General features: G+C 36.1%; 1 protein-coding gene across 2 annotated transcripts in view; it reads right to left on the bottom strand.

Moving 5' to 3' along the window:
* The window catches only part of trpn1 (transient receptor potential cation channel, subfamily N, member 1), a 39,323-nt gene that overhangs the window by 16,593 nt on the left and 5,515 nt on the right, over positions 1–17,215 (bottom strand). For both annotated transcript variants that reach the window (XM_073858651.1, XM_073858652.1), the window contains 12 exons: positions 11,729–11,824; positions 11,046–11,159; positions 10,227–10,331; positions 9,698–9,796; positions 3,726–3,827; positions 3,359–3,460; positions 2,551–2,649; positions 2,155–2,355; positions 797–898; positions 614–712; positions 247–375; positions 35–163 (listed from right to left, as the gene is read on the bottom strand). In XM_073858651.1, coding sequence (XP_073714752.1) covers positions 35–163; positions 247–375; positions 614–712; positions 797–898; positions 2,155–2,355; positions 2,551–2,649; positions 3,359–3,460; positions 3,726–3,827; positions 9,698–9,796; positions 10,227–10,331; positions 11,046–11,159; positions 11,729–11,824 — 1,377 coding nt within the window. The remainder of the gene's footprint in view (positions 1–34; positions 164–246; positions 376–613; positions 713–796; positions 899–2,154; positions 2,356–2,550; positions 2,650–3,358; positions 3,461–3,725; positions 3,828–9,697; positions 9,797–10,226; positions 10,332–11,045; positions 11,160–11,728; positions 11,825–17,215) is intronic.

The following is a 17,215-nucleotide window of genomic DNA, read 5'->3' as shown; positions in this document are numbered from 1 at the left end:
CCCGTGAAGACCTCTAACGCACACACACACACACCTGTTTGGTGACAGCAGTGATGTCAGCATGATGCTCCATCAGGATCTTGATGATGTCGATGTCCTCGTCCGTCTGATGAACTGACTCTCCTTTAAGTTCAGCTGCCAGATGAAGTGGCGTCTCACCGTCCTACACACAAAGCAAAGCATGCTGGATGTGATTTCTTTCTTGTGTATTTGGTATATTTGTGGTCATGTGCTGGAAAGTCTGACCTGATTCCCCTGTTGGACACAGAGTAGCGCCTCCTGGTGGCTTCTCTCATTCATCAGATAGTTTAAGATCTCCTCCGCCACATGTGCATGGCAGTGACGCACGGCAACATGCAGAGGGTTTTCACCCACCTGTATGAAACGATGATAATCGAAATAATAACAGAACTCAGAGAGCTTAATATTTTACTGTACTGCATGTTGGATCAGAAATGTTTCGATGCAAATTACAAACTGATTCATTAAATATGAGCTAATATGGTAAAAAAAATGTGTGATTTTTACATTTTTATCACATACAGTACAGTTCACCAGTATTGGCCTCCTAATTCACCAGTATTGCTCTCCTAATTGATGAGATGTCAAATACCTTTGATGTAAAGGTGACGTCACCTCCCTCCTGAATTAAAGCTTTTATCATTTGCAGAGATCCATGACGGGCAGCAACATGCATAGCTGTCTCTCCATTCTGAGAAAGGATATTGAATACAGAGATGAACGTATTAAATCTAGTGCTGTGTACATGAACATATAGCGCCCCCTTCTGACTGACCTCCTGCTCGGCATTCACATCTGCTCCGCTCTTTAGCAGCATCTCGGCCACTCGTTCACCCTCCTTTACTCTCGCTGCGATATGCAGAGGGGTTTCCTGTGCCTTTACACACCAGCACATGTCAATGTTTAGTATAATGTATACCTCATAAGTATACCTATTTTATATACATTTTCTGTGTTTATGAAACAAAAAACATGGAGCCAAAATATACCGCAAACATAGCACACTGCATGAGTCATTGTATCCCACAATGCACTGCACTTGGTTTCTAGTTCCAGTGTGATGCAAGCAGTGGAAATACATTTACTGTAATTTTTAACTCTTATCATCTCTTTCCTAAAGCATTATTTGAAGAGACTAATAAATGAATTTTTAAACAGGAAAAAGAACCAAGCCAATGCAATGCATTATGGGATACAGTACCTCACACATTGTGCTCGATTATTTTCTGCGCATGAAATCCTTCATCAGAGGAATTCCATGCATACAGAAAATTTGCATACTGTGCACATCAGACATACATCAAAATCAGTAACATGACCTCAATGCCTCATTTGTGCCTTAATGCTCATATAAGCATTGAGGCACAAATTATAAATTAGGGGGGGTCTCCTGGTTTTTATTAAAATACTACATACTTTTAAAATTATCCTGCTGCACTGCCACAAAGCGATACTGTCCAATAAACTAATCCAAAAGATTTCTGTCTGAAATAAATATAAACTCTCAAGTGTGCCTCACGTTGTTGTCTGGAGGAATTGACAGATTGTTCGATTTAGGATTGGGTTAGGGGCTTCTTCTCAAACTATTATTTCACACTAATTTCAGGTTAAAATGGTTAGGGTTTAAATTAAGGGTAAAACGTTGATGTCACGACTGGGAAACAGGAAGTAGGACGCATACGCAAAGTTCACAATAAATAGATAACATTTAATAATAAATAAGAAACAAAACACGAGGAGTAAAACAACATGCAGGTAAGTAAAACAGGAACATCCAACACAGGGAACAGACAGGGTTGTAATGACAATGATCCGGCAAAGAGTGTGACACAAACACTGGTATAAATACACAAAGACTAATGACACACAGGTGGAATGAATGATGATAATTAACAAGTGTCCAGGTGATGACAATATAGAACAGACACAAAACATGTCACGGATCACCGTGACAGTTGATCCAGGATCACATCTTACTTTGTGAAATCACGGCGAACCTATAATGACAAGGGGGGGCTTAGCTAGGAGACCCCCATAATCTTTGATATAATTTGAGCACTGCCTGCCTAAAACATCACTGATTGTTTGAGTAAAACTCGAGCTGATGAATATTTATCCTGATAACTCGTTTACCTTTCCTCCTCTAAGCTGCACCTGTGCACCGAATCCCAGTAACATCTGCACCACCTGAGGCTTGCAGTTCTCCACGGCGACGTGCAGGGCCGTTTGTCCCGTCTTAGCAGTAGAGTCCACACGCGCCCCCTTCTGGAGCAGAGCTTTCACTACAGCTGTGTGACCTCTCTTAGCAGCTGCATGCAAACACACCGCACCTGACTACAGCAATAACAGTGACATTACAGGGATTAATATAGCATAGCTTTATTAACCAATAAAGATTTATTTTATAAATACATATATATTATATATATTAACACCATAAATGCATCTGTTGTTTCTGAACTGATCTTGTACACTTAAAATGTTTAGCAATTCTGTTTGTGTTTAATGTGGTCATGTTAAGATCAGTACCTTGTTTGGCATATGTAGGGGAACACCTTTCCTAAGGAACGCCAGGGCGGTGCCAGGGTGACCACATTGAGATGCGATGTGTAATAGTGTGTTTCCATCCTACACCGCAGAATTCATAAGAGTTTTATTTCAAATATGCAATAAATTCATATTGTATTGAACAATTAGGTATTCAAACATACAAAAAGCTTTCTTAATGTTATCTTAGTGTTTTTCTCAAAGAAAGGTAATGAAATTAAATGAAGAAGAAACTGAGACTTCTACTTGGGTGATTTTAAAGATATTTCTCCTGAGTTAAAGTCCTCAGTAACCTCACAGGTGTCTCTAGAGATCTCAACCTGTGCTCAGACCAGGCCTAAAATAATTTGTATATAAGTACTGATATGAATTTACATCATTTGTTATGATTGTAATTTTACAAAGATATTGTAATAATCATTTTTATATACACATCAAACATATTGCACAGCATTTAAATTTTACTGAATAGATTTTAACATGTGAACTTCATGCTCATTCATCTTAATCAAGTTTTAATGTTTATAATTAGCCTATAAATGCACTTTTGTAAATTATTTTGAATTTAAAGAATATTTGGAGGACACCCAATAATACCATCACGGACCCCAAAAGGGTTCAAGACTACCTGTTAAGTACCCACGGCCTATAAGGTTTTAATTTTTTACGTTGTATTTTTCAACATAAGTTACATGCATTTAATAATATTGAGTTTCCTTAGTTATAAAAGATGAAAGTCTAAGACATTAAGTTTCCTCAGGCATGCGTTTGATGTGTTTAAACGCTTCACCTTTGTTCTCGCTAACACGCATGACTTGAACTTTTCGGTGAGAATCTCGACCACACTGGTGTGACCCTGCTCGGCTGCGATGTGCAGAGGAGATCTGTCCATCTGAGATACAAGAGAAACAACAACATACCTACATGATTTTACCAAGAATAAATGAACGGACAGACAGTTAGGCTGTTAAGACGATGTTTTGAGTGCTTGCAAAGGATGTCTGGGTTAAATAGATACTTCTGGAGATAAACTGACAGCGTTTCTAGTTAATGGATTTAAGATCTAAATGTTTGATTCAGTCTGTCAGCAATATGTGATTATTTTGTCATGTTTTCTCTCTTGCTCATGTCACTCATGTATGTGTGTTTTATTTTACCTTGTCTAAAATGTTGGGATTGGCTTTGCAGTGGTATAAAAACTTCAGCATGTTCTCATCTCCTTGAAAAGCAGCGATGTGCAAAGGCGTCTGCCATTCATTCTGTTCAGAGCAAACAAGAAAGGCACGCTAGGTAATAACATCAACAGCAATCTGTCCAATTCAATCTCAAAGAAATGAAAATCTAAGTCACACAATGTTTGAAGTTAAAGTTTGAGGTAAATCTAAATGCCACACGATGTTTATGTTTTAAACCGTAACACAACATTGACTAACGCTGTGTGTTGGCAAACCTCAAAGGATTTTTGTTTTTGTTGTGTCCATTCTGTGACTCATATATTGTGTATGTGCGTGCGTGTGTGCATTTTTCCTATAAAAGCTAAGCGCTAATGTTCTCTAATGAATCAAAGGCGTCTTGTGAATAATAAATAACTGATGAGGAGAGATGTATTCTGTCTGAGTGCTTTTCCAAATCAGTTTTCACTTTTAATCTAAAGCAACTTCTTATTCTTCAGATAGAGAGTTTAGTCTGGTGAAATACAAGCAAGAGTCCCGCTTAGATACAACACTGATGGGCCAAATCAAAGCATGTATGGATCACAGCATCCAGAGGCCTCATTTGTAAAATGCTTTGTAGAAACCGTCCTAAATTTGATCTTATGATAATTTCTCAAAAGCACATACGTGTGATTCACAGAACAAATGTATGTATGTGTACACCTCACTTTTTAGATGTGAAAATTCTAAAATCGCAAATGATCTTGAAATTGTGCATAGCTGAACAGATTTTTGCTTTTAAACAATACCTAATTTATGTCAAGAGCACCTGTTGATCTTTAAATCCTTTTCGAGCAGCAAGAATGGCTTATTTTCCAAAATCCTGCAGGACAAGCAAAGTGCGTACGTCTGTTTAAAGACCGTGTTTATAAATATGAACATTGCTGTGAATTTTTGTGTATGCACAGATTTGATCATGAAGTGAGCGTATACAAAAATCCACGTCTTCAGGAATTTTAGGAACTGGAAAAACAAAACTACAGTATATAAAACTCAGTTTTCCTGTATCATTGTGTAACATTTAAGTTCTGAAATGTATCTGACACAATGCAATTAAAAGATCTTTCCCTAGTTAGTTATTTTAGTTTTATTTATACTTTCAATTAGCTTTTTTATATTGTTTAGCTTTCATGTTAATTTAATTTTTTTAATTTATTTAAGTGCTCATATTATGACTGCTTTTTCACAAGTTAAATAGGTGTATGAGTTCCATAAAACATGTTTCAAAAGTTGTTTGCTCGAAATAGCTTGTAGGAAAAGATTGTTACCCATCTCTAGGAGCCTCTGTTTCAGTGCATTACAGATTGTGCCGTTTTGAGCTAGTCATTACATATTTATGAGCTGCTGCTCCTTTGGCCACCCCCCACTACTAACATCATGTGCCCGTGCGCGTGCATAGTGATATCGTGAGCAGTACAGACCATACTGTGTTATTATTTTATATATTATTATTATTAACGGTTTATGTTGCCAACAGACAAATCATGCAGAAACGTATCACTAATAAGTACACTACAGGAGAAGAAACTTATGACACACAATGATTCCAGAGTAAATTGTGATGTAGCAGTCTCAACAATACACTCATTTTCCCTGGAATTTAAGGGATTAGCATCAATGTAGGATCTCTGTTTTGAGATACAGATGCTCTAGCATCATAAATGTAGTATTTTGTGACAGAAGATGACAACATGCAAAATATAACGTGACTTCTTACCTTTTGTGTTGATATAACGATTGCGAATCGAATCAAGTCTGTTTCAGATGTGTGAATAATCCATGAAAGTCCAATAAAATCCAATGACCATTTTTTTTCCCACAAATGTGTATAATCCGTGAAATATAGATATATAGTCTGTTGTTTACATCAGATTTTGCATGAACGTCTTATCGCCTACAATCTGATGACTATTTGCGTTGAGATTACTCTTTAGGTTCCAATAAACACGCGTTAAAACTTTGTTTTTAACAGTATTCGGGAGTATAATCCATAATATCCAAATAGCGCTGTTATTTCCATGAGACATGATAACAGCATAAAGGGTATCAGCGAAGTGACTGCTCTGTGATCTCTAGCTACCTGGTGGGTGGAGACCTGCGAGTGGGGTGGTGGGCGTTAAAATTCAAACACAATGTGACGAAACGGATACTTACGTCACAACGGCGCTGAGTTTGAACTTGTGCAATCTGAGACTCAAGGCAGAGGACATTCAGAAACGTCTATCTCACTCAAAACAGCATGGATGGATTTTTTTCCAAGTTTGTATGCGTGTGGAAGCATCAGAGACACAAAATAACACCCCAAAACCCAGAAAAAGTGAGTTTTTCATAATATGGGCACTATTTTGGCTTTACTGGCTTTACAAGTCGAGAATCGAACTCTGTTGCCGAAAGTGCAGCTTTCATCGTAATTTTTGTTTCATTTTAGTAACTTTGCTATGAGTGTCTACTCATTTCTTTTTAAAATAGCTTTGCTAATTTAATTTATAGTATTTTTTTCAATTTTTGTTTTTAGTTTACAATTTTACTGCCTTAAACATATTTTGTTTTTTGCTAATGTAACATTTCTAATTTTGATTTACGTCAAGTTTAACTCAAATTTGGTCCTATATTTGATTTGATTCCAGTTTTTAACAGTTTTAGGGAGCTACAACGATTAATCCCATCTGTAAAAAATCTTTGACAGCCTCACATCATCCAACTCTTAAATACCCCTAAAAACTTCCCATTCAGTCCATTCCAGACCTCACAAAAGTATTTTCCAGTATGTTTGAGAAGCTTTACTTTAAAATAGCACTAAGTGACAGTGTAAGCTGGCAAAACATCACGGTTGACACCAGTTTAAATAAATATTACAGCACTTGAGGAGAAATTACTTGCTCTGTGTTGCTCTTCTTAACACATGCAACTTATTTTAGTGACAAGGTGATCTTTTGTTTTGTCTAAAACCAGAAAAATATTAACAAATATGATTATAGTTCCTAAATATTCATGAGCTTGAGGTTTCATGCCAATCGAAGCACTCCGACCACAAGAAATAAGAGGTTTTTATGCTCACATGTACTTTATTCCATTAAACGACAGCATTTATAGATCATTAATTAGATAAAACCTAATAGAAACACATTATTACAGTAAAACATCATCCTTAAATGGAATTGCCTTGAATTTTTTATGGTGTTGAAATTACAGTAATCACTTTGTTCGACTACAAGAGTAAAAGTTTAATTTTATAAATGCTTGAATTGCGATGTCGTCCAAAAACAGCAAGAATCGGAGAATGTGAATAAGTCATCATCATGTAATTACAGTGATTTATATAACAAGGTAAAAGCAGCATTATGATGCGGTCATGTTATGGTGAAATAACCATAGCTACGAGTTTTTGACTAGTATTCATCATTCATTCAGTTTCTGAATCCTAATGTTGTTAAAGTTCAGATTATTTCATATTCATGATGTCATGTTAAAGCAACCACAGTTAAAGGTTATGAAGGAGTCACATGATCATCACACACACACACACTGCTATTGTACACACTGTTTTTGTCTTGTTTTCAGTACAAATATCCAAAAATTCTTAAATTAAGATGCATTTTTATTATGAGAAAAGGACGTAGGAAAATAAGTCTAGTTTTTAGACAAAAAAAAAACAAATTTAAGTGAATTTGTGCTTAAAACAAGAAAAAAATCTCTGCCAATGATGTAAGAATTTTTTTTTTTTAATAAGTGTTTAAGATTTTATTGCTTAACCCTTTGGCAGATTTATTGCTTTTTATGCACAAATTCACTTAAATTAGATTTTTTTTGTCTAAAAACTAGACTTAATTCTTTAGGTCATTTTGCTCATCAAGTAAATGACGGCCGGTGACTTCTCTTCCAAGATGCGCAAATTCAAAATGTGTGTTTGGAGTGTCATGTGTGTTGCTCATCATGTCAAAATATGTGTTCGTGCATCATGTGAAACATTTGCATTATGCATCTTGTCAAAATACGAGCCTGCTGCACACGCAAAGGGTTTACAATAAAAGAGACGCTCACGTTCACAAAATACTTGCAAGACACTCACTTAACACTAAACTCTGATTATGAAATTAAAGGGATACTTCACCGATTTAGCATTCAGCTTTGTATCTGTAGAAACCCGGCAGTATTACTGAATGACCATGTTTCCCTCCCTCATTTCCCCCTGAGAGGAGAGATATCTGCATTTTGGTTCTGCAAAAAAGTCCTCCGATGATGCAAAAATCGTCATATTACATCATCGGAGGACTTTTTTGCAGAACCAAAATGCAGATATCTCTCCTCTCAGGTGGAAATGAGGGAGGGAAACATGGTCATTCAGTAATACTGCCAGGTTTCTACAGATACAAAGCTGAATGCTAAATCGGTGAAGTATCCCTTTAAGTTAGTATCTGCCAAGCGCGAGCATCTCTTTTATCATAAACCCCTCTGAAGCGTCTGCAACAGGCTTGTATCTGGACATGACATGTGATGCACATAAGTTTACATGATGCGCCTTACACATATTTTAAAAAATTCACACACATTATGAGCTAAATTCATGACAAGCTTTGCACCGTGCACCCTCGAAAAAGAAGTCTGTCGTGCAACACTGGCTACTGTATAACAGTAATGTGGATTATCTATCAGAAAATGTTTAGGATCGTGTCGTGTTATTGCATCCTGATGAATTGCATTGAAGTTACATTGGGCTTTTCTTATTTATGCAATCTCTGACTCTCAATCGCAGACTTTGGCATCTTGAATCTGAGCACTATTTGAGAAATTAAGGTATATACTGAAATGTTGGGGGAGACACAAGAAATTATGGGGCCTCTGTGACCTCTAAGACCAAATTGTCTGATTTATGCTATCAACATTCTCTTACAGCTTGATTAAGTATTGTGTTAGCAATATAAAGGGCCATGGGTCCGATCCCCCAGAACACATAATGATAAAAAAACATAGATTGAATGTAATGCACATTTGGATAAAAGCTTCTGTATAAATGTAATGTAATGTTAGTTGTGTCTAATTGAGATCAATTTGATAATCACTAAAGACTCCAGAAGTGTGACAGAGAAACTTTCCTCCGTGTGGTTTGAGGTTTGTCACAGACAGAAGAGACACTCATCTGAGGATTCACAGGATGTGAATAAACCAATCAGACTCTTCATCTGTGATTATCTATAATTATCATCATCATCTCCGGAATAAAAATCCATTAACAGGGAGGATTTTTAATGCCAATACACAAGAGCCCCTAATGTCTATGACCACACTATCATCCATTAAGTCAATGTCATAGTTTTGTGTGTCATTGTTCCTGATACTCAGTTGTGCTATTACAAATGTTTTATTTTTGGTTGATTTGTCTTAGTAATGGCAGCATTAATACTCTAAGGATTTGTTTTGGAAAACTCTTTAATAATATTCCCTTTTTCATCTTGTGTAAATTGCTTTATGCTTAAAATGACCCTTATGACCAAACGTTTGTATTCTCTTTGTGTTAGTGCACAACATCCAAACACATGGGGCCTCATGTATAAAGCATGCGTACGCACAAAACAGGGCTGGAAACGTTCCCACGCAAAGGTTGTGATTTATAAAAAAAAAAACTTGATGGGAGAATGGGCTTGCAGGGTGGGATATTAGGATTCATGTACGCACACTTGCAGGTGATCTGTGATTTATAAAGGGAACATTGCTTTGTTTTATAAGTCTTCATCATTTTTGGTGTATGCCATTTTTGGCTTTAGTGCGTACGTAGACTTTTAGTAAGAATCCTACGCATAGTTTTATACATGAGGCCCCTGGACTTTAGATCTTCACTCCACTATGAGATGTAAGTCTGTATTGTTAACAGCATCTCTCTGTTGTTGGTGTATGCGAGTTCTTGCACATCCTCTTACATTTTGAGAGTCAGGATTTGCCCCGGACTCCACCAGGACTTTGGCCGTCTCAACATCTTTCCGTCTGCAGGAGATGTGAAGCACCGTGTCTCCGTTTTCCTGGAAACACAATTCAACCATCAGAATATAAAGAGAAGTTCACCAAATTCTGTTTCAGATTATATTATTCCAAAACAACTGCCAATCATCTGAGCTCATTATTTACACTGCAAAAAATGATTTTCAAGAAAAAAATAAATAAAGTAAAAATATCTACAAATTCTTAAATTAAGATGATTTTTCTTGATGAGCAAAACGACCTTAGAAAATAAGTCTACTTTTTAGAACAAAACTATCAAATTTAAATGATTTTGTGCATAAAAAAAGCAAAAAAATCTGCCAATGGGTAAGCTAAACATTTTCTTAAAACACTAAATTCAAGAAAAATTCAACAGAAATTTGCTTATATAAAGATGAAGCCTGAATTGCCAATGATTTGATTTAAGCGTATGAAGTCATTTTCAGTTGTGAAAGATCATTTGGTGCTTACTGATTTCACAGCTCGAAGCTGCGGCTCCGATTGGCTGGAGAGAAGTTCCCGTACGATTCCAACATTCCCAGCCTCAACAGCCAGCAAAAGTGGGAGACGGCCGTCCTGGACACAGAGGAAAACAACAGGTAAAAATACTGATGCTCAGATCATCTGATCTCATAGGCTTAGTTTACAATGGAGGTCTTAATAATCAGTTTGGATTTTTTGCGTTGTTGTTCACATTATCATTTAAATGTGACTGCTTTCGGTCTCATGTATGAACCGTAACCTGTAGTGACCCGCAATCACAAAAGACATGACGTTAGATGCAGCGCACTGTATTTGTGGAAATAAACATGGATGCTGCTCGTAAAAGTTGGATGAAATGGGACATGGTCGTTCAGACTGAAGTCACATTGCAATACTTCAGATATGTAGTCGATACAGGACCACATATGAAAGTGGCCTGGGTCTGATTTGAAAAAGTGGATTTGACTGTCAATTTCAACGGAAATCAGATATGGGTCACATTTGGGCAAAAAAGTCAGATTTTCGGCTGTGGTGTGAACGTAGCCATAGAGACCACTGTGTTTCATAACACTACAAAAAGAAAGCATAATAATAAGTCTTTCACAAATACAGCTCACATGACATTATTACACGGATGTTTGATGAACTTAAAAATCAAAAAAACTTGAATCAATGTTTGTTCCTCTTTATAAAATGATGATAAACCACATTATCTAAAGGTTATGATCCTTTGTAATCTGCTCATGAATAGTGGGTGTGTAAATATCACAGATTTAATCACTACTGTAAATAAGAAGTGTTTTGTACCTTGTCTAGAGTGATTCGAGCATCTTTGCTGCTGAATTTGAGCAATGTTTGCACGACTGGAAGTCCTCCAGTGGGCCGAGATGCTGCGTAATGCAGGGGTAACTGACAGCTGGGCTACAACATTCAACAATAACTGACATTATCTTCATACATCTGCTGTTTCTCAATGTACATTTAATACAAAGATGAAAAAGAAAAATGTCTTGAACAACATTTTGAACAACATGCTTTGCAATGTCTTCCCCAAAAATGAGATTCTTACATCAGTTGTTCTTAAAAAAAGACTGATGATTGTGAGCTATAATAACAGACGCCTTTTAAAGATGACCAACAAAAAGTCAGAACTGTAAACACAATCAACAAACAAACATAATCAGTGGTGAATTCTTAAAGAGAAAGACAGGAAACAGTCTCTAATATCTGTGTTGTTCATGACAACTAGGCACACAAGGGTCAGTGAGTAATAAACAATCACATCAAAGAACTACATCACTGTTATACAATATCATTATTTTAATGAAATTATAGAACATGTCCAAACTCAATAAATAATGCAACTGTTGGTCAACTATAACTATTCATCGCAATAAGGTTTTTAACAGTAGAATGGGTACTAAATAGAAGAACGCATACACATAGTCTCAGTGTGATAAGATAAAGATTTGTTAAAATGATAATCTTACCCCTCCTAGTAAATTAGGGTCGGTTTTTCTTGCCAAGAGTTTGACAATCTCATCTTTAGAGTGAGCAGCTGCTACATGTAACACAGATCGTCCGTCCTGATCAACAAAACACAATAATCATCATAAAAACACAGGTTCAAACAGTTCATAGCATTAAACATGTGACATTCTGGCAATATATCTGGTTTTAATAATATTAAATATGAATAAATAATGCCTGACATTAAAACATACACAATGAAATGATTTTTACAGAGGCTGTGAGGCTTTATTTAAAGGGGGGGGGGGGTAATGCTATGTCATGACTTATTAATACAGTTTTAGAGTTATAACCTTCATGCTAAACAAATGCAAAGTGTCAAAAAGTAGTTGAGTATTTCTGGGGCGCCTCTTTCCAACAAGTTTTGAAAAGTTTTTTTCTAACATGGGTACCCGTTAAGTATCAGTGATATTCCTTCACTTCCCCTGGAAAAGCAGGCCCACATGTCAATCAGAGTGAAAGCAAGGACGCTCGTTAGCATTCTTCCTTCGAGTAGAAGTCACAGACATCACTGCACACGACAGCTTTGTTTCATATCAAGACTCAACAATGGCACGAAAGAAAAAGTGTGTTTTTAGATGTAAGAAGAAGAAAGCCTTGTTCACCTTTCCAAGTAAGCCCATGGATATAGTTTCTTTATTCGGGGTACATTCAGATTTGCGTGTGAGTTTTTTCAACATTGGATTTCGTTGATAACTCCCAACTGGGTTGCAGGCGGGAAGTAAAACGGCATCAAATGTCTGTGCTTGCTTGTGACTCATTTTTCCCGTGCACGCTTTGAAGGGACGTGTTTTTTCGGAAACATTCTCTAGAGCTGATCTGTCTTTTATAATCTGATAAAACTAATACTTTATAGGTACTCAAGATTAACCTCAGATGAGTAGAAACAGCATGGGTTTTTGGAGCTTTAACTGAAATTATGAAAAGAGGATCTTAAAAAACCCCGACTAAAGTTGTCTGTGATATCGTTTCCAAGGTATGAGCTGTGTTTACACAAATTAATTAAAGGGGACATATCATGAAAATCTGTGTCTTTTTACATGTTTAAGTGCTATAATTGGGTCCCCAGTGCTTTTATTAATCTAGAAAATGTGAAAAAGATCAACCCAGTAACTTAGTTTTGGTAAACTATTCTCTGCAAGCATGTGAAAAAATAGCTCATTGAAATTTGGCTCCCCTTGTGATGTCAGAAGAGGATCTTCCAATAATAATACCGCCCCTTAATCTGCACTATATCCACGACACTGACATTTAGTGAAGAGATCAGCTCATTTGCATTATAAAGGACACAACCAAAAATTATACATTTTTACTCACACCTAAAAAGTGTTGATTTTAACATGTTATAATAAACTATCTATATGGTATTTTGTGCTAAAACTTCACATATGTACTCTGGGGACACCAAAGATTTATTTTACATTTTAAAAAGTCTTGTAAAATGTGTTTTGAAAGAATATTATAAAGGCTTTTTTTATCTTGCATGCATGTTGTATGCGGCTTAAAAATAAAATGTATTCTCCAGTTAAAAAAAAATACATTTAATGTTGTAATGGCAATACCACAATATTGAAAATCATGCTTTTTTACTAAATCTCATACCGGCCTATCTGTACATCTATATGAAGTAGTGGCAGTCTAAGGCTTTGTCCACACGAAGCCGGTGCATTCCCTATCCGATAATTTTTTTCCTTGTTCTAAAAAAATAATCCGTAAACACGAAACCACTGAAACCGACTGAAAGCGGTGTAGTATATATGCCGGACCAGTATGGGGCGCTGTAATTCTGCCACAGATATACACTATACATGGAGAAGAAGACTTTGAGCATGCGCATAACCAAGGTATGGTGTTGTCCATTATCGCTTGTTGGTCACCACAATTGCATAGAAGCAATAGATTTTGTTGTAATAAAGCTAGTAGGTTTTAGTAGCTTCTGTAGCACGAACACAATCGCGTAGTCCGCCGTTATTGTTGTTGCTGTTACGTGTGACGCTTCCGACACGTGATGTGATGACATTTTCGCTTCACAAAATATACAGATTGGCTGTACACACGAAACCGCAAGGGTGTCGATTTCAGATTTATCCACTTTAGGACCCGGTTTCAAAAAATAGCGGTTTCACTCTCTCAAAATGCCGGATCCGTGTGGACGAAACGGCAATACGATAACAAATTTATACGTATACAGTGATATGCGTCTCCGTGTGGACAGCCCAGATGGTTTTCAGGGAAAGTGAGTAATAACAAAATTCATTTAACAAAAGTAACATTTACGATAAAAACATTCACATAAAAAAATGTGTTGTTTTGGGAATCAGTTTTATACACTGAGTTTATTTTATTCTCCCAAAGGCGTGCAAAGCTATAATGAGAAGTTATCCGAGGACAGACACAACATCACTTTATCTGTTCATGTGAATCAGACACACAGTTAGAATGACATTCCAGAGGGATCACCAGGGGTTACAAGATGACCCCAGATCTCATAAGATCTCTCTTCATCAAACACAGGAACATAAACATTTCATCATAAATGCTGCTTCTCTCAAGAACACTCTTGATACATTTGGATTTATTGCATGTAATTTATGCTATTAGAACTGTTTATAGTGTAGTGAGGTAAACCACAAAGAAATTTACAGAAACATTGCATAACAAAAGCTTAAAACAGCATACGAGCATACAAAAGCTGTTATTAGTCTAAAACATTTACATAAACATATAAGGTATCAAATAATGAAGTGTAGTCCCGTGTGAAATACTTCTTAATAGTGAAGATGAATGGAGCGCTGAATACCAGCAGGGTTTCTATGCCAACACTAACAGAAGCAAGTGTGGTTTGAGCTTAAAAACCTCATGTAAAAGACAGACGTGGGTTTTATTCAGGAATGCAAGGGGGCAACCCTGTGAAAAACACAGCAGACTGCTGTTTTAAAACATATTATAAGATAAATCTGACATTTCTACCAAAAACTTAATTTATTTCAGCCACTATATGGTTTAAAAAGTTTGAAAGTAAAAAAAGCAATGGCAAGAAATCTGCTAGGTTCATCAGAATGCATGCAACAAAAACTTTACATTTACATTTATCCATTAAAACAGATGATTTATTTTATAGAAAGTGACTTACTGTCTGTGAAGCTGTGGCAGCTAAAATCATTTTCTTTTTCTACATAAAATTATCCTACATAATGTGAAGACCATTCACAAAAAATATTCATTGAATTTGCTCAATTGTTTTAAGGTAAGTGATTGCACGAAATTGTTCGTTCTATTTAAACTTCAAAATATAAAGTTAATCTACCACAACAACAGCACACATTAGCAAGCTAACCATAACTAACACTCAACTGAAACAGAAGCTGATTATAGCATAAACACTTCCAACGTAAATGCTTTAAAAATCAAGACATTTACTCTTACAGTTTAATGCTTTCTGATCAAAACAACACTAAATAACTGATAGATGTCAATGAGACTGTTCTCATTCAAAGCAAATACTTGGCTCATCTGCACAATGGTAACAACCCAACAACAAAACAAAAACTCTTTCAAATACCCTTTATTAAATAACTTTTTATTTTGACATTTACTCTCATTATTTAGTCTCATGCAAAGCATGCTGGGGACTGGAAATCCCAACCCAGTTTTAGCAATATTGCTTTAATACAACATTATTCATGTAGTCCTAACTTAAGTCATGTTCACATATGTTGATTTAAAACAAATGTGATACGCCTAGAAACCACTAAAAACGATATTGTAATAGATTAAATGCACAAAATGTCAAATTCAATTCATTTTTGTTCCGTGTCTTGTGAAAATATAACCTTGATATCTTTAATAACTGAATAAGATCATGTCAAAGATTGAAATCAATGTGAATCAAACTTGGATGCTCCAAATCTGGATTTCACAGACAGGGTCACATTTGTCTGAAACTATTTGAAATATCAATTTCAAAGGAGACCAGAAATGTAAGCAAAAAAATGATTAACAAAGTATCTTTTACGTTCCTTGCTATATTAAAATGGCTTCCCGTGTTCTCTTCTCTAAACCACAGAGATTTTGGGAACCAGCTGTATCCCTAAACATTGGATCCCCATTCCTGACACCCAAGGGCGACCCAAATCCCTTCAAAGCCCTTAACACACCCGCTCTCCTGTGTCTGAGCGAGCAACCAGACACCTCCAAAAACGCATGGAAGATATTACACAGAAGAATTCTTCTGTAAATCGTTTCAGACTAGACCCAATGTGGTTTGCATTAAACTACCGCAAACTCCTTAACTGGTTTTGATTGATAACGACATCGCCAGACGATCCCAAACCAAAAGGTGTTTGGAATATTGAAGTATTACTCACTGCAGGTCTACACAGTTAAGACTTCAACAATGCTCCAAACATCTTGGGTTTTACACTAAATCTGACAATATACAGACACACAACTCTCTCAATTTCTCTAGATGTTTCTCCTGACTCTGAAGTGATGGATGGAGAAAAGCACTAATGACCTTTGCGAAATCAAAGAATGGAAAATAAAGTACATCAGCCATAAAACAAGTCCAAAAATCAAATTGAGTGGAAACAACATTGCAGCCAAACAGACGGCTCCTCTGAATTGAGATTGATGCCTATATGTTGTAAATGACATTTGTAGTAATTCATTACTTATATTTTTCTTCTTTTGCAACTCGTATAATTAGTGGTTCTTTTAAAGTTCAACAATTCGGAACGAACCCCTAAGCCTCAGAATTTACCCGTCTGTGCCGCAGATGATGAAACTCAAATCACACGGCTTGTTGAGGAGAGATGCGCTTGTTTTCTAAATGATTATGGGTTTTCCCTGTCAGACGTTGGCAACTGTAGCTCTGTAAATTCTGTTAATATAGCGTTTCTTGTAAAGTAATGGTCCGGTTACAATCTCAAAGACGTTTCAATGTTGTACGTGTGTAGTGTGGAGGAGCACTTGATGATATCACTCAAAAAAAAAAAAAATAGCTTGTTGGTTTAGCCTATAAAATGATGACACTTATTTTTACACAATCTCCACTGACTGCTTCCCTTTATTTCTAAGTTTTTAACTTTTCATTTAATTTATTAAAACTCTTAATTCACATACAATTTCACATACTCAATATATAATATATCTTCAATAGGATCAGCTTTTTCTGGCTCTCTTTCAAGGGTTTTTTTCTCCCAAGGGCTTTTTCCTCAGGGTTTTCTTCTAGAAATGTTTCAACTCCTTGGGAGTCTGACATTAGTTTAACTTAGACTTACGTTATGTTACATATACGTTACATTGTTACTCCACTTACTAGTACAAATTAATCGCTGCTGTATACTGGGCTACTTTATTGTCCTATGCTTTTTCTGTTTTCTCTTGTTTATATTAATGTAAAGCTGCTTTGGAACAATTAAACAATTGTAAAAATTGCTATATAA

Source organism: Misgurnus anguillicaudatus, chromosome 20, assembly GCF_027580225.2.
Source record: "Misgurnus anguillicaudatus chromosome 20, ASM2758022v2, whole genome shotgun sequence".
NCBI classification, from domain to species: domain Eukaryota; kingdom Metazoa; phylum Chordata; class Actinopteri; order Cypriniformes; family Cobitidae; genus Misgurnus; species Misgurnus anguillicaudatus.
This window is presented reverse-complemented; position numbering and strand designations above follow the sequence as displayed.